General features: G+C 51.5%; 1 protein-coding gene across 1 annotated transcript; it reads right to left on the reverse strand.

The window, feature by feature from the left end:
* Positions 1 to 1,367: 1,367 nt before the first annotated feature.
* On the reverse strand, positions 1,368 to 19,959 carry Ttc22 (tetratricopeptide repeat domain 22). The gene is made up of 7 exons (XM_021161040.3): positions 19,050 to 19,959; positions 7,908 to 7,963; positions 7,610 to 7,725; positions 5,993 to 6,111; positions 5,141 to 5,302; positions 3,048 to 3,200; positions 1,368 to 2,743 (listed from the first exon to the last, which is right to left on the reverse strand). The coding sequence occupies exons 1-7, from the start codon at positions 19,614 to 19,616 to the stop codon at positions 2,210 to 2,212; spliced, it is 1,707 nt and encodes a 568-aa protein (XP_021016699.1). The 5' UTR covers positions 19,617 to 19,959; the 3' UTR covers positions 1,368 to 2,209.
* Positions 19,960 to 22,011: the final 2,052 nt, after the last annotated feature.

Below are 22,011 nucleotides of genomic sequence, written 5' to 3' on the forward strand. Positions count from 1 at the left end.
GCACCAGGGAAGCCTAACTCTAACCAAAGACAACATATCTGTAAGCCTAAGGATAGGGGCAGGTGGAGGTGACTGGTCTGGGAATGGGGCTGGTTTGGCTCAGTCCTGACTCTTCATCTGCCTGGGACCTTGTCTGAGTCATCCACAAAGTAAGAATGCAATGCCACCTGATCTATGCATAGCACATAGTGGGCAGCCCAGGAAACAGATCCTTTACTTCATTGGCTTTGGGTTAATGTGCAGAGGACCCTGAGGGAAATTAGAATGGGCGTCTGCCGACCACTTATATAATGTGTGGATGAAGTTGCTGGAAAAGTCCTCGGAAAAAGCTGTAACACAGTGAGTATGGTGGTTTGAATATGCTTGGCCCAGGGAGTGGCACTACTAGGAGGTGTGGCCTTGTTGGAGGAAGTGTGTCACTGTGAGCACTGAGACCCTCCTTCTAACCACGCAGGAGTCAGTCTTCTCCTAGCTGCCTTCCGAACAAGAGGTGGAACTCTTAGCTCCTCCAGTCCCGCATCTGCCTGGATGCTGCCATGTTCCCACCTTGATGATGATGAACTGGACCTCTGAACCTGTAGGCCAGCCCCAAATGAATGTCCTTATAAGAGTTGCCTTGGTCATGGTGTCTGTTCACTGCAGTAAAACCCAAACTAAGACAATGAGGTAGCATAAAAACGAAAAAACAAACAAAAAAAAATCTAAACGTGACAGGAGCAGGTGGCTGGGTGGGCAGGAAAGGCAGAAAGCAAATGTCCTGTCAAATCCATTTGTCTACTTAGTGAAGGAGAGGCTCAGAACAGGGGCGCCCATTCTAGGGGAGCCTGCAGTCATGGTCTTGGGTAGAGAAGGGAAGAGCGGGCCGGTGGAAGAGAACAGTTTCTGGTCATTTGGGCTGTCTATTGATCAGCCGAGTCCTGGCTTCTACAGCAGTGAGGAGATGAGTGAAGCAGAGAACATCCATCCAAAATGTGAGCCGTCAGGAGACATGAGGTGGAAAGCAGTATCCTGATTATGTGCGACCCGTAACTCCTGGAGTCTCACAAGAACTTACTGTAGAATTTTGGGCTAGGTCAGCACTTGTGTGGCCCCAGCCGTTCTATGATTTAGAGAAGTAGTTCTCACTTTGGGGGTCATGACCCCCACAGGGAGCGCATATCAGATATTTGCATTAGGATTCATAACAGCAACATTACCGTTATGAAGTAGCAATGAAATAATTTTATGGTTGGGGGAGGGGGTCACCACAACATGAGGAACTGTGTTAAAGGGTCACAGCATTAGGAAGGCTGAGAACCATTGATTTAGAGGCTTGTGGGGGTGGGGGTGGGAGGCAAATTTCTACATTTGCAATGGTAATTTTAAGTGATTGTAAAATTCCTAGATTTCCTCCCGTTCCTAGAAGGTTTGAGATAGAGGCAGGTGGAGGCTCAGAAAGGGTACATCTGTGAGTCTCCCCAAGAGCAAAGAAATCAAGTAAAGGTGTTTCTAATGAGTTTTATTTCAAGGACTTTGGGAAGTCTTCCAAGAAGGCTGACCAAAGCAGGGGCCTGCTGGAAGCGGATGGAGAGGTAGGAACCTGCTCTGACCACCAAGGTTTACAGTCAGGCCCTTGCCTGCACCCAGGCACAGTGCCACCTTGGCCTGGATTAGCCTCGCTTTTCTGGCTGCAGGACTTGAGATCCACTTAGCTAAACTCTCCGTGTGGCCCTTGGGAAGCCAGTGGTAGTCACTCAGGCATCGGGGATAGAAAGTTACTTCTGAGGCAGCTATCTTTTCTGTGAGGAGCCTTGAGCCATCCTATTTTCTGTGTGTTTATAAAACTCTTTCCCTCAAGCAGGCAGTTTCCCAGCGGCCTCTCACGCCTGCTCCCAGACTCCTTTGCTCTGCAGAATTTCCTGCAAGTGCACACTTTCTGACCTATGGGTATTTTAAATTGATAAAACGTTTCAAAATACCCATTCACAATTTGGGGGTGGCGGGAGAGGGCGGGCGCCTGCTTTGATTTCCCCCACCCCAACTCCCATGTGGGAAATCCAGGCCCTCAGGCTTGCTATGAAAGCCTTCTATTAAACTATAGCCCCAGGGCAGAGAACATTCTGGCCCTGCTCACCCTTCCTGGTGGCGAGTCTTGGGTGCTGTGACTAGATCCAGTCATCCGGCTTGGACCTCTTTGGGATGGTGCCTCCGTAGGGTATCAGCCCCTGACTCAGGAGGATACTCGACTTTTGCCTGGCCCTCCAGCATCCTCACCCTCGTGCTCCATAGTCTCAAAGAGCAGCCGCACCAGTGCTGGCCGTCCTTGGGCTACTAAGGCCCGGGCCAGACCCAGGACCTCTTCCGTGTGGCCACGCCACACACGCTGCAGCTCCTGGCGCAGGCGGGCTGCCGGATACTTGCCCTGGGCATGGCGCAGCCAGACGTCCACCTCGTACCCCACCTCGCCATCGCTTAGCTGCGCCTGGCTCCACTGGGCCAGCAATGCCTCGAGCAGGCAGCCGAAGCCCTCGGTATGGCTGGATCCCTCGTCGTCCAGCTCCACCGCACGCTTGAAGCAGGCCGCAGCGTTGGCGTCCTCACCCTGGACACGTAGGCATTTGCCGCGCAGCAGTTGCAGTTCGGGCAGCGTGTCACCTAGCTCCAACTCACCGGCCTTTGCCAGGAAGACCAGAGCCTGGTTGAGCGCAGCTTCATCCACTGCCAGCAGCTCCCGCATGGCATCCACGCCCATGTAGTAATAAACCTGGGGACCGGGGAGGGAGCATGAAAATGAGAGGATGTACCCGGGTTCTAGTCCCAGTCCCGCCACACCTAACCTTGAACAAGCCCTTCAATGTACAATTAGATGTGGTCACCTTTGATAGCCCTTCCCTGACCACGTCATGGGCTGACTGCTAAGAGGGGTGGAGAGGGTTGGGGAAGGGGGCTTCTGAACACGGTACACACATCATTACATCCATTCCACAGGGCACTGGAGGAGGCAGGCAGGGTGGACACCATTTCCTCCATTCTGTCCTCAGTGCCCAGGCAGCCCTTGTCTTTCTTACCTGACTGATATCTAGGTAGGTCCTGAGGCTTGGGCACACCTTGACCACTTCCTCCAGGTCAGCTTTGGCACAGGCCAGGTGGTTCCTGTCAGGCATGCCCCCGAGCCCCACCTTGGCTCGTTCCAAGTCATGGACGTAGGCTCTGATTCGGACCTGCAGCAGAGGGTAACTTAGAGGAAGCACTCCGCACAAAACATCTACCTTTTTTTTTTTTTTTTTTCCATCCAATGAAAAAGCCAGATTGCTTCTAAGGACATCCTGTGTGGCTGCAGAAAGCAAGCAACCACCAGGGACATCCTGTGTGGCTGCAGAAAGCCTGCCATTTCTGGCTGGGACCCAGGAGTCTTAGTGCTGTGTGAGCTAGGGTAACTACTCCCCATTCTAGACCCGCCTCTCTGCTTATATATTGAGGAGATAGATAAATGAAGAACATTTCATCCATCCATCCATCCAGTGCCCTAACAATCAGCTGGTAGAATTTTTCATATCATCTTTTTTTAAGATTTATTTATTTATTTATTTATTTATTTATTATATTGTATGTAAGTACACTGTAGCTGTCTTCAAACGCACCAGAAGTGGGCATCAGATCTCATTACGGATGGTTGTGAGCCACCATGTGTAAACGCCATGTTCTAAGCTGAAAAGTTAGCAATTCACAAAACCTACTATGTGTCAGGCACTGAGGAGACACTGAGAATAAAAGGACAAAGCCTCCTTTGGGCTTGATAGTAGGGAGAATAATAAACACACTAGGGGCTGGTGAGATGGCTCAGTGGGTAAGAGCACCCGACTGCTCTTCCGAAGGACAAGAGTTCAAATCCCAGCAACCACATGGTGGCTCACAACCATCCGTAACGAGATCTGGCGCCCTCTTCTGGAGTGTCTGAAGACAGCTGCAGTGTACTTATATATAATAAATAAATAAATCTTTAAAAAAAATAAACACACTAAATAGTGAACAGTGTATTATATGTTAGAAGGAAAAATAAAACAGGAGGGAACAGAAAAACTTGGCAAGCACTTTGATAGTTTCAATAAGATGTCACTAGAAGGACGCTGAGGTTTTGTCCGGCCCGCAGGAAGGGAACAATAAAGCCAATTGGATATCTATGAGGAGAGTGCCCTAGGCAGAGACCCAGGCCAGTGAGCTGGAAGAAAGCGAGTGTTGGGCAGAGCTATCTCAGCCAGATCTGGGCTTCTGGGCCACACAATGGGCTTAAGCTTCCACCTTGACCTGTCCATCCCTTCTGTTGTTTTCCTGCTTGCTCTGGTCGTCTGAGTAACGAGTGTGACCTTGGAAGCCACAAGGCACAGAGGAAGGAGATATGGCTGTTATTGTCCCAAAGTGAATGCAGGACCCCAAGGAAGCTGGCTACCTCCCTGAGCCATACCCATCCACAGACTGGCATATGTCTTACCTCCTGGGGGAATTCCTGGGAGGATTAAACCAGAGCACAGCACGGACGCTTTCTGGAGTGCTACCGTCTGATTTTACAGTGAGCATCCTTATTGTCAGTAACAACTTTATTAACTGCAGGGAAGAAGTTTTCCGCTTTTTTCCATAGCCATGGAGACCAGACCAGCAGCACATTGGCCACCTGGTCAGGTGAAAGGTAGTGGAAAAGAAGATGAGGGGTGGGCGTGGGGTCCTTATTGGTTTGGAGAAAAATGATTTCAGAGCTACAGATGTGGCCTCGAACAGCTGGGTTCTGTGGGGTTGCAGGGGTTCCAGAGGCAGAGCTAGACCCAGGAAGGAGACCTGAGGGAGGCAGCTCTCACCTCAGGGTGTGACTGGCAGGATTGGGGACACGGTGTAGCCTATTCTCTCAAGAGACAGTGAAGCTGCTAAAATAGACCTAACGATAGCAATCGTTCAGTCACGAGTGAACTCTTCAGGTGTGCTGGCTTCCGTGTTTACACACAGGAAACCATATGGTTTAAGTCTCTTAGCTCAAAGCATTGTCAAGTGCCAAGATGGTTCCCAAGCCCTCCACCAGGAAGATTCCAGGACACGGGCACCGGGATCTTTGCCCCCGACCTTTGGCCCCTTCTTCCTGGTGGCAGGTGGGGCTGCAGGCTGACTCACTCACCTTGGCCCTGGTGCAGTATGCCTGCCAGTTGAGCTCTGGGTCTGTGAGCACCGCCAGGACCATGTTGCAGGTTCCTACAGCCATGTCCTGCTTTCCCAGGAAGTGGAAGATTTTGGCCAGGCGATTCAGAATGGGAGGTTGGTTCTTGGCGATCTCAATGGCCTAAGAAGGGATGGAGGGGGGAGTAAGGCACGAAGCTGTGCCACCACAGCCACAGTTCTCATCTACCCACGGCCAGCATCCACCCGGCTCAGTCATCCAGCAACTATATAGGATCCCTTCAGGCAAGGCTACCAGCCCCCAATCCCTTGGAGTCTAGCTCGCTGGCACATTCTCAAGCCCTTCCTCCACTGTCATGGGGCTGGTAAGGGTAGGATCAGGGTCAATCTCTTTCTCTCTCCTCATACTTATGGGATTTCTAGCTGAGCCAAGCTCTCCCTGGCAATGTTGGTATTGATCGATACCTGTTCTAAGTAACTTGTCTCAGAGTTGTATGACCTGAGAGCAGAGCCAGTAAGGAGACCCCCAGGAAACCTAGCATCTCCTCTAAGCCGCTGGGGGTGAGAGAGAGAAAACATGGCCAAGGGAAAGGTGTGGATACAGGCCTCCAGAGGAACTGTTCCAGAGCCTGTTTCAAGGCTGGAGGGATGGGCGTGGGCCAGTTTCGGTGGGGAAGAGTATTGGTCTTGGGCAGAACAGAGCAGGCATGGGGGAGAGATGAAGATGGGGGACTGGAGTAGAGTCCTTCCTGGGTGGGTCATTCAGTGGAGTCGGCCCAGAGAAGCAGAGGGCTCTGGGGGAGATGTGGGAGACCCAGTTTTCAAACTAGGTATACCCAGGCCACATACATACCTTGCCAAAGCAGTCCAGGGGTTCTGTGCCCGAATACCCGTATTCATGGACACCCATAGGGGTGGTAGAGAAGGTGTCTTTTCTCTCCAGCAGCATGCCGACATAGCACCAGGCCAGAGCTGGGTGAGAGCAAGAGAGGGTTTCTAGGGAGCCGTTGGGGGCAGGGAGAGCCCCAGCATATGGGGGCCAACTCTTCCTCTGTAGGCATTAGCCCCCATGAAGGCCAGGGACAGAGGAGAAAAAACGTGGAGAGAGGATATAGGATGCTGAGGGTGTGACATGATTCATTCTAGTGCACACTATTTGTGTCCCAGCATGTCACACAGGAGATGTCATTCAGGGTTATAGCTCTCCCGGTCTCTGGTTCTCTAGTGTGTATGTGTGTGTGTATCTGTGTGTGTGTCTGTGTTTGTTTATATGTGTATGTCTGTGTGTGTCTGTATGTGTATGTCGGGGTGCATCTGTGTTTGTGTGTATGTGTATATCTGTGTGTGTCTATGTGTCTGTGTGTGTGTCTGTGTTTGTTTATGTGGGTATGTCTGTGTGTGTCTGTATGTGTATGTCTGGGTGCATCTGTGTTTGTGTGTGTGTGTGTATATCTGTGTGTGTCTATGTATCTGTGTGTGTCTGTGTTTGTGTATGTGTGTCTATGTGTCTGTGTGTGTGTGTCTGTGTTTGTGTATGTGTGTCTATGTGTGTGTGTGTCTGTGTTTGTGTATGTGTCTGTGTTAGTGTGTCTGTGTATGTCTGCGCTTGTGTGTGTCTGTGTGTGTGTGTTCCTGTGATTGCTGTCTGGCCTTACAACAAATGACGCACCTGTCTCCATCAGAGCCTTCTTCCCTAACCACAGATAGGGTGGGGGAAGGTAGTAGGGACACAGGCTACACAACCCAAGGTATGTGTCCATGTTATTGCCTCCTTGGTGAGTTGTTTGTTTTGTGGCAGTCTTACCATGCAGCACAGGCTAGCTTGGCACTCTGGGCCATTCTGCCTCAGTTTCCTGACTATAGAGGCAAAGGCCCCAAATAATAGCAAAACCCCTATTCCTTTACAGTCTAGCTGGAATCTTTGCAGCCTGGCCTCAAGTGACCTGTGATGGCTAATCCCCAGAGATGCCAGGGCTCCTCACTTCATGGCCACTCTCAAAAACGACTTACCGTAAAGGTTACTACTAAACCAGATGACATGAGGCGCAGCCGCACTACCCACACACAGTATCCACACAAATGGCTCATGAAACAGGCCGAGTAATAGCCCCTCAACTGCTATAAAAGAAACTCTCCCTCAGTGGCTATCTCTCTGGAAGCTTCCCTGCCACTTCCTTGAAGTGCATTTCAATCTGTTCTTTCCTTGCCTGTCCCCGTGTGGGTGATAAGCTGCTTCACATGTCACTCAGCGCTAGGATCAGTCTGGTGTCACACCTGGGACTGCTATACCCTACAGTTGGTCTATTTGTTGGGGCAAGGAGCCTGGACTTCCTTGGATAAACAATACGATTGTGAGATGAGCTGGGGTGAGACACAATGAGAGACAGGGCTAGAGGCAGACAGAACTATTGCCGGGTACAGGACAGCAGGACTGAGGCTACTACTCTTCAACCCTGCCTGGAGTTCCCACCTTGGTGTCGGGAGTCTGAGGACTTGAGGACTTCTCCGAGTAAGGCCAGAGTACGGTTGAAGGCTGGCAGCCTCTTCTGCTCCTCACTGCCCATCTCCAGAAAGATGCCATCCAGCCTATGGGCAGAAAAGGGTTGCGGACCCCATCTGCCCCTCCCAGCCACCCCCAGAATGTTGCCATGGTGCCCACAGGCTCCTTGCCATGGGAAGGCCCGCCCACCCCTGCTCCATCTTCGCCTGGCTTCCAGGCCACACCCTCTTCCAACATCCCCCAACCCATCTCCAGACACAGGCCTGACCTGATGAAGAGTGTTGCCATGGTGAAGTACCAGCTCCTTTTCTCTTCTATTGGGATCTAGAGAGCAAAGGATGGGCATGCTGTATGGCGGTTATTGAGATACTCAGGTGGTTGTTTACAAGTCCCCATGCTTGTGAGCTTGAAGAGGCAACAGGTACAGTGGGGAGGCCTTTGACCCTCAACAGCTCTGATGACAGTGCCCTGCTGGGCAGCCTTAGGCAAACCGCTTTACTTCTCTGATCAAAGGGCATTGGAGACATCACATGAGCCCCCTGTGAAGTGGTCACTACAGAGCGGGTGTGGGACACCCTTTCCTTTCCCCAGCTAATGCTACTGTCCTGGCTCCCCCAGCCCGGGGCTCTGAGCAGCTGGGATCTTCTTTTTTTCTTCCAGCTACTCTTCCTTCCCTGGGCTCCATCTCACTTCCATCTTCCTGAGAAAGCCTTCCTGGGGATGTTAAGTGAGTCTGTTCAGCTCAGCCTCCCCCGGCCTCCCTGAATATTTTCTCATTATTATTCTTGCCAACCTCACAGTGCATTTAGACTGACTTGGGCACTAGATAAAATATTTATGCTGCTATTTAAGGGACTAGCTCCTCCTGCCTTGGAAAGGAATTTTAATGAAAACCAATAAAATCCCCAGTGCATGTCGGCAACTCTGCCTCTGGCTCTTGACCCTCCCTCCACATTTATCTCCCCATCCCCTCTTCTGCCTTCCCAGCTCAGGAGCGCGCTCATCCTCACTACCCACCCCCACACTCCCTTACTCCAGCAGCATTCAAGCCAGCCAGCATTTCTGAGTAGGGATGTTGCCTCAAATGGCAGCTGAACTCTGACAATGCCAGGTTCACACGCTGGCTGGGGAGACAGGCCTGGTATGGAGAGGTGTGGGGTGTGTGCCAAGGTTCTCATGCAGTTACCTGGATCTCACAGCAAAAACCCAGGTGTTAGCCCCACTTTCCAGGTAAATACAGTGAGGTGCAGAGAGGTAACGTGACTTGCCCAGGATAGCACAGATGGAGATGGCAGAGCTGATGTTGTATAGCTCCATGACACATGCTCCAGTCACCATGCTTGACTGTCAAACCCTGGAGGAGGAGCAGAATCTGACCCTGAGAGTGATGCAGACCATCTATGTAAGATGATGTCACTCCCAGCTGGGGTTTCTTTCTTCCTGTTTTGTTTTGTTTTGTTTTGTTTTGTGGGGTTTGGGTTTTTTTTGTTTGTTTGTTAGTTTGTTTGTTTAGAGACAGGGTTTCTCTGTGTAGTCCTGGCTATCCTGAAATTCTTTCAGTAGACCAGGGTGGCCTTGAACTCAGAGATCCATCTGCCTCTGCCTCCCAAATGCTGAGATTAAAGGTGTGTGGCATTACTGCCTGGATAGAGGTTATATTTTCAAGCTGGGTCTTGAGTAGGTTGTGACACTTCTGAGAGTGGGACAGAGACCAGGGTGTGTGGTGGGAAGGAGGCTGGCTTGAACGGATGTATGGGATGCAGAATGAGTAACCGGGAGGGCAAAGAACACTGTGTATATGAATAATGTAGAGGGAGCCAGAGCCAGTGAACGGGATCCTGAGTAAAGCTCTCTCCCTCCCCCCCTGCCCGTGTGCGTGTGTGTGAAGGAGACATCTTACATCTGAGCTCCAGAGTGGTATGGCAACTTATTGGGATAGGTCCAGGAAACCTGAGCCCTAGAGAGATCTGCTGTGTTTCTTAGCTTGTGTTGCCTCTGATTATTTGCATGGTCCAAGGCTGGGGAGTGAAGACTGGAGAGGGAAGGTGGGTCCCATCTTGAAGGGCTTTGGCTTGTCAGGAAAGCCAGGTGTAAATCCACAATTAGAATGGAAAGGATGCAGGAGCCACAGGAGACTGTAAGAGATGTTCTCGCTAACCCAGAAGTTTCTCTAAGCCTTTCTGGAGAAGAGGCATTAGAACAGTGTCCTCAAGAAGAAAGGGAGCCACCCAGGGGGATATAGTGAGAAAAACTATTCCAGGAGGACTGGCATTGTGGGCAGAAATTCAGACATGTAGGAGAGTGGTGTATGGTATCTACATGTGACCAGGGCTGGAACCCCTAGCTCAGGGAGTTAGGGAATCAGCATGGAAGAATATCAGGAAGCCCCAATATACCAGGCTTAGAATTTGGAGCCCATTTGTGGGAAACAGTTGGGAGCCATAGCAGGGGTTAGAGCTGGATAGTGCCAACCTCCCACACGGAGGCAGGAAGCACCACACTTCTTTCTGTGACCCCATGACAAAAGATGGGGCCAACACGGGAGCTGATGGGATGGATTCTGGCTTCGAATGAGCAGATCAGAGGCTGGCAGCTCACACACCTGAGTGGTCCAACTGGGTGACCGTAGGCATGAGTACTTAGGGGCTGTATTCTTAACTGCAAGGGGGATAGTGCGACATGCCTCTGGGGCCTGTGTGGGTGGGTCATTCCTAGGGCAAACACTCATGTCCTGGTGTGGGCTAGCCTGGGGGTGTTTGTCTAGTGTAATCTGTTTCAATATCCCAAAGAGCCATAGGATTTCAGGAGCCTGAAGATACCCTACCTCTCCCCATTCCCCCTTCTCTAGGGCTACAAGGCATCTTTCTTACTTCCACAGGACCCCAATATTGGATGTGTTGTCTGCTTTGTTTTATTTTCAGACAGTGTCTCAGTATGTAGCCTAGTCCTGGACTTGTTGTGTAGCCCATGGTAGCCCATTTGCTATGTAGATATTCCTTTCATTGGCATTCAGATCCAAAGATGTTAAATTATTCCCTCAAACCACATAATCTGTGGATGACAGAGCTGAGAGTTCAACTTCTTCCTCCATGGTCCTAGCCTCCAGTCTTTTCCTCAACACTGTTATTGGTCTCCTTATTCTATATCCAGGGACACCAAGACCAGAGAGGTGGGATAACTCCATGTGAGATAATATCAAGGTTTACCAGTGAGTCCTTCCCCCACCACTCTGCTCACCGCCAACATCCTGGAGTTTATAACCCAGTTACTGTCTTCATGATGGAAGCAACATCGCCACCTGGTGGAACTATCCCTGAATTGCAGGAGCAACTCCTAGGTCTTCTCTCTCCTACCCTCCAAATTTGGAGGCTAAACTGATTTTTTTTTTTCCCAAAATGTAGCTATTTGAATATGACACATGTGACAAATCTCAAATGTAGCAGATCATACTTGTGAGTGGGCTTTGTGAGTGGGCTTCAGGCTGGCTTCTGAGTTACAGACAGGGTTAGTGGCCATGGAGTGGAGGCCTCAGAGTGCCGCTGGGTTTTCAGCATCCTGGAGAAGAGGCTCCTTGATGCTGTTCCTCCATAGTACAGTGCCAGCCTGAAAATAGCCTTGTCCCTTTAAAAATCCTGGCTGTTTTGGAAATAGCAGCTGAGGCTGTTACCAGGGGCAACCTGGCAAGCCACAGTGCATTAAATTAAACAGGCCTGTGACTGCCCGTGTGCTCCTGCCGAAAGGAGGGGCTGCTTGCCTCTCCTGCTGCAGAAACTCAGCAGGCAGGCAAGGCGCATAGCTCCAGGGTTCCCAGCTCCCAGAGGCAGCCTGGGAGGGGGCAAAGGCTGAGAGCACTCTGGAAGGAGTTTCTGGGACTGCCCAGCATGGGCTCTGTGTGGGACACCCCGTGCTTAATCATCATCAGTGCCCTGAAGCTCTGACAGTGGCCAGCCAGCACCAGAGCCTGGGCTACAGACTGGCCTCGATTCTCAGGAAGGGATGGCATGAGACCCAGCGTGAGTGTACAGTGACCCTGGGACTAACGAGGTAGAGGTGAGAGTGACAGATGACCCAAGGCTTCCCTGAGCACCAGCCTCATGATCCTCTGAGTTCTCATCATTTTGTTCCTCCTGAGATGGGGGAAGCTGGCAGAAAGCTATGGAGGCTACTGGCTTCACCCCCTCTTTCAGGCTGCCTCTGACTTCAAGTTCATGTTTCCCCCACAATATCGAACCGCTAGGGTTTAAACAGTGGCTACGGTTTGCAAAGCACATTGAGCTTAATTAGGGCTTCAGAATGTCCTGTGTGGAAGGGAAAGTGGGGAAACTGAGGCAGGATAGTGTCCCCAAAGCCTGGACTGAGACTTCCTCCTGAGATGCTGTGTAGCCTTGGCTGTCCTGGAACTCACTTTGTAGACCAGGCTGGCCTCAAACTCAGAAATCGGCCTGCCTCTACCTCCCAAGTGTTGGGATTAAAGGTGTGTGCCACCACCCCTGGCCCTCCTGGTATTCTTTACCCCCAGCCCCATCCTCCATCCTGCTTAATGAGAAAAGGTCTTCCTGCACATCCTGAGCTAGCCCGAAGCTTGCAATCATCCTGCCTCCACCTCCTGCTAGGACTACAGGGGTGCATCACCATACCCAGGCTTAGCTATTGTTATATGGATAGTCAAACCAATAAGTAGCATCCCCGATCTATGGTCTCTTCATCAACCCCTGCCTCCGGTTCCGTGCCCTATTTGAGTTCCTGTCCCGACTTCCTTTGGTGATGAACAGTGCTATAGAAGTATAAGCGGAATAAAGCCATTCCTCCCCAGCTTGCTTCTTGGGCAAGGTGTTTCACGGCAGCAATAGAAATCCTGACTAAGACATTTGTTTTGTTTTGTTTGTTTTGTTTTGAGACAGGATTTTCATACTGTAGTCTAGGCTGGCTTCAAACTTGTGGCAATCCTCCTGCTTCAGTCTGGGTGTACTAGGATTACTGTGTGAGCCACCAGGCCTGACTTAGAAATGCAAACTCTTGACTCACTCCTCTGTGGCTCTAGAGGTGGGGCTCAGGGGTTGGTTTTGCTTACTGTGCTAAGTTTGAAAGCCATTGGCTGGACTGACCGGGGGTGGAGGGAAAGTGGGCTGACGCTTTTTTAATGGGCCAAATGATCAGACCGTTCTCCTCCAGGAAGCCTGAAGATCCTGCTTCTGTGGCTGGTGGGTAAGGGACATAGGCAGGTGACCTGGCAGTCCTGGGATAGGATGCACTGTCACAGGGCAGGTTTGTGTTAACTCAGGCACATTCATGGGTGGTGCCTCAGGGTCCAGAGACAAATCTCACTAAACCCACAGTTGATAGAACTTTAGGCTTCTGATTAGACTGGACGGTCAGCCAGGTTCTCAGACAGTATTTGCCCCGGCAAGGTGAACTTTGTCCTGGCAACTGCTTTGTACATTCCAGAGAGGCCCCAGAGAGCTGACTAATGATTTCCTGGGAGGGGACTGATGGAAAGGAGGAAGGCGCCTTCCGGGTCACTGGGTACAGTGGTACCTGCTTCTCACAGCAGCCTTGGAAGGTATAGTTAGTGTCTTCCTCATAGGGATTAGAAAACAGCCTAAGAGCCACAGTTCAACGCCTCAGCCCAAGCAGAAGGGCCTGGCAGGATTCAGGTTCTCATTTGCCTCCCTCCAAAAACTGGTCTTTCAACTGCCAGGAACAGTGGGAAGGTGTCAGACCTGCCTAGGAATGTGTCCTTCTGGCGCAACTGGAATGTCTTCCGTGGTGACAGAGTGGGCTAGAGCACATGGGACAGGACAGGAAGAAGTCCTTCCAGCCCTGCTGGGGGTACTAGTGTTCTTGCTTCCCTGCCTCAGCAGGTGTGTGGAATAACAGAAACTTGAGGTCCTCTGCTCTGACCAGGGATCCCAGAAGGTCACTGAGCCAGCCTCTTTATCTGTGAGCATCTACAAAGCTTGTGGCAGGGTAGCAAACGGACTGGTGGGGGAAGTTTAGGAATTGGGTGTGACACCTTGGGAGTGAGTGTCTGTCATCATCCTGGGTTCCCTAGAGAATTCCACCTGGAGGACTTCAAGCTCCCTGCTGTCCCTTTGTCTTGTCTTCTGGCCCTGCGGGTCGTCTTTGCTTCTTGTGGTCCCCACACTGACTGAGCTGTGAAGAACCATATCTCTATTGTTGTGGATCTGAGGCAGACTCCAGGGTCTGTAGTGGCTGTGGGCCTGAGAGAGTCCAGTGCCCTCTCAAAGAAGAGCAGTATGCCTGACTCTCCTCAGCTCCCCAGTGCACAAATATCCACCGTGCAGCATCCTGTGTATATTCTCTCTTCTGTCAGACATAATTGAGTCAGGTGATGCTAAGAGCAACTGATGTCTCTGGTCTTGTGTCTATGGAGACGAAGCCCTCAAGGTTACCAGATGGGTGGGACGACAAGGCGGCAGCAGCCCCAGAAGCAATGAGCAGCAAAGCTGAGTGACTTCTGCTATCACTGAGGCAGGGATGCTCTACCCTGAGCCCATGCCCCTGACTGTGGTTCCTTCCTGTCACTCATGGCTGTGTGCCCTTGGGCAAGCCTGCACCTCTCTGAGTCTCTGTTCCCTCATGTGTGGACTGGTGCTAATAACATGGCACTGCCAACATTTCTATGAGATCAAGGGATGATGATGCGGGAAATCACGGGCACGCTTCCTCTGGCCTGGCTTCCTCCTGTTTCTGAACTGGATCAGAGCACTCAGAACTGTGGAGGTTCGTGTTCCCAACTGTCGCCATGTGCACACAGGGGTTCTGTGGACATATGTGCCCAACTGTACTCACATACATCAGGAACCCTGTGGAGGTGTGTGCCCAACTGAACCTGTGTGCACCAGGGATCCTATAGAGGTGTGTGTGTGTGTGCCCAAAGGCAGCCATGTGCACACAGGGATCCCGGGGCTGCTGACTGACGATCCCCTCCAACCCTGCTGGGCATGAAAGATGGAATGCCCACTCTGTTTGTGAGACAGGCCTGAGGCATCACCCATAGTGCAATCCAAATGGCATAAGTGCACTGGGCTCTCGCTTTCCCTCTAGAGCCTGCTGTGCCCTGCATGTGAGGGAAACACAGTGTCTGATGGGCAGTGGGTCTGTGAGGCCCGAGTTAAACACAAACATTTATGAAAGTGAACTTCTGAGCTCACACAGTCCACAGGCTCCAGTTTGGCAGTGGGTCTTACCATTACCGAGGCCTGCTGTGACAGGTGGGGAGGAGCTTATGTGTGTGAGTGTATGAGCATCAACGTGTGTGAGCGCTCACTTGTGTGGGCATGCATGTGTGCAAATGAGTGTTCATGTGTGTTCACACATGAATTTGCACTTATGTTAGCAGGCTTGTGTTACACAGGACCACCCACCAAGCAAAACTGCCGCCATCTTCAGGAGTTCTCTTTACATAGCCCTGACTGTCCTGGAACTCGCTGCATAGACCAGGCTAACCTTGAACTCAGAGATCTGCCTGCCTCCGCCTCCTGAGTGCTAGGATTAAAGGTGTGTGCCACCACAGCCTGGCACATTCTGTGCTCTTAATGTCCATGGAGCCTTGAGATTTGTGAACCACCGAAAATCAATCTTTGTCTCTTTTTTTCTCTCTCTGTCTCCCTGTCTCCCTCTGTCTCCTCCTTCTCCCTCTCCTTCTCCCTCCCCCTGCCCCTGTGTGTGTGTGTGTGTGTGAAGGTGATCTTCAGAGGAAGGGAGGAGTGATAAAAGCCACCCATCTCTTTATAATTTTGTCAAGAAAAAGGAGCCGGCCTTAGAAAGATAGCTCAGCAGTAGAATGCTTTGTCTAGTGTAGCAAGGCCCAGGTTCTACCCCGAGTACCACAGCCCCAAACCTCCCAGCAGGGAATGAAGAGCAGAGCACAGACATCCCAAAGACCTGGCCCCTCACACAAGTTACAAGTTGAACACCAGCCTCCTGCCGTTCCCCTTTGAAGTAAAATGAGCAGCCACTGCTTTCCAGGCTCCAAACTGGAGCCTTTTCGTTTGTCCTCTGGCCTCAAGGAGCTCCAGGCTCACCCTGCCTGCCTGCTGAGCCTCCTGCATTGCACTAACATGCACTGCATTGCACTAGCTGTGGTAGCCATGGCTCACCTCCACGGCTCCTGCGAGTGGTGGTGGTTCTTGCAGGAGTCCTTTTCCCTACTCCCTGAGTGCCTCCACCTCAACCATCTTCCCAACAAAGGGTACTGGCTTACCTGAGAGCTCTCAGTACTCTCCATCCCAGATTTGTGAGAGTGCCCATGGGTGTGTGTGTGTCTCACTCTGCCCTCCTTTTCTGATCCCAGAGAAAAGCAAAGGCCTTCAGACAAGTTAGAATGGAACTATTCAACTCCCACTCGCTAGCTCAGTGCCCTCGGGCAAACTGCTAGGCTCGCAAGCCTCAGCTCCAAGTCCCGCAAGAGAACCACTGGGTTCTGCTCTAAGATGCAGTTGGGAGGTGCCCAGAGTGGGCAGCTGTGTGAGGTTCCCAGGAGCGGATGACATGCGGGCTAGGCTCTGATGGGGTATTTGCTTTCTAGGCTGAGGGCGGTCTAGGGATACAGCTGCATGGGATATCTGGAGAATCATGTTAGATTCTCATGAAAGGGTGCTGACAGCGTCAGGAAAAACGTGGCTAAAGTGGATAGTGGGAGCCAGTTTCAGAGACTGAGTCAGATTGCTACAAAGTTTCAGGCTGCCTTTTTCTGGCCCTCTTCTCTTGCCCCAGGCAGACTGTCTCTGAAGTCCTGCTCCTTAGGCTCCTGCTGTCCCGCCTTTGCAGACTCCATGCTGGCAGTGCCCTCAGCCTACTCCTGTCCTCAGATTGCAACCTCTTCTACAAGCTTCCACCGGTCACTTCTGCTGGGCAGTGTCGTTTCTTTGGGACTTGCTCACTGCTCCTCTATTCCACAGGACCTGGATTTTCCAGGTCACTGCTGATGCCAACCTTGGGTCCCCATGTGCCACAGAAGTCCACTTCCACTGTCAGGCCTATCTAGGTCTGTGTAAAAAGTGTGTTCTTCTGTATGCCGCAGAACATCCCAGGCAGAGGTCCAGAGCTCAGCACTGGCACCTGTGAAGTCTGCATGGCAGCCAGAGACAAGCAGCTTGTTAAAGCCACACGGCAAAAACAGTAACAGCTGAGTTCTCATGGCCAAGTTCCTGCCTGACTCTGCTGAAATCATCATGGTTGCCGTGTTTATTGAGCACCTATGTAGTACCAGGTACTTCATGAGTGTGGGCTCACTACTCTTTGGTGGATGGGGCAGGGAGCAAACCCTACCTCTCTCCTGGCCACAACTGCTCCCAAGCAACAGCCTCTTAGCGTTCCATCCTCTGGCTGATCACCAGCTGGGCAGTGCCCACCGTGGCTTGTGGTAACTATACAGAGAAGAGCTGGTCTCTGTTTGCCTGCCTCTCCCAAACCTTTGCCTCCCTGACCACCTCTAATAGGAAGCCTTCCTTCCCCGCCCCCCTCCCCCACCAAACACCTCCCGAAAAAGACCTTGGTGGTTATAAATCTCCCTTCCTGGGTTGTTCCACGGATGAGAAACACCACCGTGGAGAGAGATCTTCCCCATGGGTGGCCCTGACACTGAGTCTCTGAGCCTCAAGCTCCCTACCCAGGGCTTTTTAAGCACCACACTGTTGCTGCAACCTGTGACCACAACCACACTCAACACACACACACAGTGCTGGCTGTTCTACCCATGCCCGATGGCCTGGCATTTAACTTCAAGTTCAGGCTGGAGGTCCCAGCTCCCAGCCACACTCCCAGCTACACCTAGCTTGTGGTAGAGGAGGAGGCTTCGTAGGTGAGAAAATAGATGTTCACCTATGGCTGCCTCTGTGCAGGCTCTTTCTAGGAACTTTACAAACATTAGCCCTAAATTATGTCATCAACCAAATGGTACCACCATTATACTAATAAGAAAACCCATGACACACACCACGTCATTATCTCATTTCACGGAGAGGGAAAGGGCACGTGGAAAGCCCAGTATCGGTTGAGTGGAGCTGGAGAGCTCAGAGAGCCTTAAACCTGCACCCCCAGTCTAAGTGCCCTCTTGACTTGTACCCTGCACTGTTGTTCTGAGGTCAAGTCCATACCCTCCAACGGGAACTCGCTAAAGTCACTCCAACATTTCTCTTTAAGAACTTGCATCTTTTGGTGGAAAAGATGCTCAAGATGTGTGCAGAGGCTTTGTGAACAGTGTTGTGCCAGGGCATAGCGCTCAAGAGAATAACATTCCCACATCACTCTTCCATTAGTCTCAGTGACAGGCAGCCCCCAGTGAGCCCACCTGCCGGTATTTCTAACATGTATAACCCTTTCTCCTGCAGTGTAGGCCAGACCCAGTGACATGTTTCTGAGAATGAGAAAACAGCCAAAGTATCAACAGCCAGCTAGGAACCATACCCTGTCGATTATGAACTGGTGTGGCTGTAGATGGTCCCCAGTCAGGCAAACCTTTGGAGGACATCATAGCCACACCTAGATTCCAGGGCTGCTTATTGTATAGGCTGCTGCACATAGGACTCTTGGACTGCAAGATAAACGACAAGTATGCTAGGATCTATTTAGTGCCAGGACCTTTGAGTATCACTGTGAACCAGTGACACTCAGATGACCATGGTGCCCCCTCTCAAAACTGTTGAGACAGAGCTGGAGGGACAGGCTTGAGGGACAATTGGAACAGGGCTGGGGAAGCTGTGAGGGTGCTGTGACCAGCCTGGAACCATGGAGGCATCCCTGAAAGGGAAATTTCAAAGCAAATCTGAGAGCTACAGGGGGCTATGCAGGCCACAGGACCAGGAGGTACCCCAGGTAAGACACAGGAAGGAAGAGAGCTATGTGGAGCCCACCCACTGTAGACGGAGTGGATGTGGGGTGTAGTGAAAGCCTGGATAGAGGACGGAGGGCCTCGGATGTCACTCAAGCCTAAGTCATTCTGCCAGCAGGAGGAGGGGAGGCCGAGTTGAGGATGTAGCCAGTGAGATGCAGCAACTGTATATCGGCTGAGTGAAACGCTGGCACAGGAGAGCAGAGCTGAAGAGTGACCACAAAGCCAGGCAGGACGTTTCGGAGGCTGGGCTGCCAGAGAAAGCTCTTATAAGCTGAGGCAGTGGCAAAATTGGGGTTTAGAAGGATAGGCGGACGAGGGGAGAAAGGAGGAAGAATAATCTACCAAGTTTTGGTGTCTGATTGTACCTCTTACTTGTTGGCAGAGGAGGGAGAAGGGATGCGTTAGCCTGATTGGAGGATTTGTCTTGGTGCTGAAACAGAAAGCTAGGTGGGCAGTACCCAGGAACGCAAAGCTAACAGGTGACCTGGGGCGGGAGTGGTGACGGACACCCCAGCAAAGAAAAAGAATGACCCCAGTCCTTCCATCACCCACCTGCTGACCATAGCCCAGCGCTTTGTCGTAGAGGGCGATGCCCGCCTCCAGCACCTGCGCGCGCTCCTCTGGACTGGCACAGCCCACGTCGAAGCCATGTGCATATCCCTGCTCCGCCAGGCAGCGGGCAGCGCGGAGCCTGGGGTCTCCAGCATCCTCGGGGTCCCCTTCCAGGCCCATGAGGCTGGCCAGTCGCCCGGCGGACTCCTCCTCCTCTTCCTCCTGGCCCAGCTGCCCGTAGACGTGTGCCAGATTGGCCCAGGCGTTGAGGTTGCCAGGGTCTTTGCGGGCCACTTCCAGGAAATGCTCGCGGGCATCACCCAGCTCCTCCAGGTAGAAGGAAAAGGTTCCCAAGAGGTGACGCACGGCAGGCAGCTGCGGGGTGGCCACCAGCTCCAGCTCCTGCCGCAAACCCTCTCGCTGGAGCTTCAGGTCCCGGGCGCGCAGTTGAGCGGGTGAGCGCGGCTCGAAGTTGAGCTGCATCTCCAGGTGGAAGTGGCCGGGCAGATAGTCCAGTTCGTCGAGAAGGGTGTCTAGGTCATCGGCTCCGACCTCGGGCTCCGTCATGGCTGCCCCTGACTGCCCTGGCCTCCCCTAGCTCCCAAGGACAGTGGATGGGGCGGCCCCGGAGGGAGCCCCGCACGGCGGTCCGCGGCACCTCTTGCAAGTGGGTGGTACCCAGAGCCGGCCAAGGGCTCGCCCTGTAGGTGTTTCCGCTTTCGCTGCTAGACAGCAGCATTGCACAAGCAGGTGTGCCTGAAAAACAGGTGTGGTGCATTGCCAAACGGGAGGCTCACAAACCCAGCAAGTGGCAAGGGCAGATTTCGACTACTCAGCAGATGAAGAGAGAGGTTCAGAAGAGAAAGGTGCCAAGGTCACAGAGCCAGGTCAAGCTCAAGGAGACCTGGAGCCTCGGGTTGCCCAGGCCGGCCAAGTCCTTCCTCCATTGGCAATGCTCCACCCTCCGCACAGAGCTGTCAGGACAGGCCCTTCCAGCTGAGCAAGCCTTGCCCACTCCAGAGCTGTGTGTGTATTCTAGAGCGCTTCCGCTGAACACAGCAGGCCACCGCCCCTCCCGTCTTTCTCCAGTCTGTGCATCTGGCCTCTCAACTGACTATCTTGGCTCTCCTCTCTGCTCAGCAGGGGCCCAAACAGCAAAAACTAAGGTTCCCAGGTGCTAGGTCTACTTTTGTTTCTCCATCCCTAATAAAAAGCACTACCCCTTACACTTCGGCTTTCCTCCTCTGTGACATGACACAGTTCCCCGTGAGGGACCAGGAGATACCTAGGTAAAACCGATGAATGCCTGCCCTGGGTATGCCTGGGCTTCACGCCTCTGGATCAGTGTCCAGCCGGTCCTGCTCCCTGCTCTGAGACTGCTGTCTTCTTGCTCTACGCTGTCTCCCTCAGGGGCCCACCTGGCTTCTAGTGTGCAGGTTGAACTGGGGTGCCCTGGGTGATAAAGCAGAGTCCGCTGTAGACTAGGCTTTCTGGAACGTCTGGACCTTGGACTCTTCCTCACTTATCCTGAGGCTGGGCTCTTGCCTCCCTTGCCTCAACCTCGTTAGAAGGAGGCCAGCATTTTCACTAGAGAAAATAGAGCCGGTTAGTGAATTTGAAGAAACTATGACTTGAGCAACTTCTTATTTAAAAAAAAAAAGATGTATTTATTTTATGTATATGATTACACTGTAGCTGTTCAGGTGATTGTGAGCCTTCATGTGGTTGTTGGGAATTGAATTTAGGACCTCTGCTTGCTCCAGTCAATCCCACTCCCTCTGGCTCGCTCTGGTCGGCTCCATTAGCTCAGGCCCAAAGATTTATTTACTATTATACATAAGTACACCATAGCTGTCTTCATTCACACCAGAAGAGAGCATCAGATCTCATTATGGGTGATTGAGCCACCATGTGGTTGCTGGGATTTGAACTCAGGACCTTTGGAAGAGCAGTCAGTGCTCTTACCTGCTGAGCCATCTCACCAGCCCTTTAGCAGTATTTTCAAGTCAAAACATTTGGATGCTATTTGTACTGGTTTTAGACTTTAATGTAATACATTTAATACTGTTTTAGCCTTTTAGAATTTGTTTTGATGGTTCCTTTTTATTTTTCATTTGCATTGATGTTTTGCCTGCATACAGGCTGATGTGCGGGTATGTCAGATTCCCTGGAACTGGAATTACAGACAATTGTAAACTGACATGTGGGTGCTGGGAATTGAACCAAAGTCCCCCAGAGCATCCAGTGCTCTTAACCTCTGAGCCATCGCTCCAGCCCCCATTTTATATATATATATATATATTTTGTTGTTGTTGTTGTTGTTTTGTTTTTTGTTTTTTTGTTTTTTTGAGACAGGGTTTCTCTGTGTAGTCCTGGCTGTCCTGAAACTCACTTTGTAGACCAGGCTGGCCTTGAATTCAGAAATCCGCCTGCCTCTGCCTCCTGAGTGCTGGTATTAAAGGTGTGTGCCACCATGCCCAGCTCCATTTAATAATTTTTAATGCAAAACTTACCGTACGTTGCTGTCCATAACGAGATGAAGCAACCTCTCATTGCTTTGGAGTATTATTAGGAAGGGATTTCCAGAGACCTTAGCTTTCTAATTTTTTTTTTCAGGTTGTGACAGCACAAAGCTAATACAAAAATTTCCATTTTGACTGAAAAAACATTTTTATTGTGTGTTGGTGTCAGAAGAACAAAGACCAAAGACCAAAGTGTGGACACTTCACCCCTGCTTAGAATTGGGAACAAAACACCCATGGAAGGAGTTACAGAGACAAAGTATGGAGCTGTGACGAAAGTATGGGCCATCTAGAGACTGCCATATTCAGGGATCCACCCCATAATCAGCTTCCAAATGCTGACACCATTGCATACACTAGCAAGATTTTGCTGAAAGGACCCAGATAGAGCTGTCTCTTGTAAGACTATGCCAGGGCCTAGCAAACACAGAAGTGGATGC

This window comes from Mus caroli, unplaced genomic scaffold, assembly GCF_978045245.1.
Source record: "Mus caroli unplaced genomic scaffold, Mus_caroli_1 scaffold_6, whole genome shotgun sequence".
NCBI lineage: Eukaryota > Metazoa > Chordata > Mammalia > Rodentia > Muridae > Mus > Mus caroli.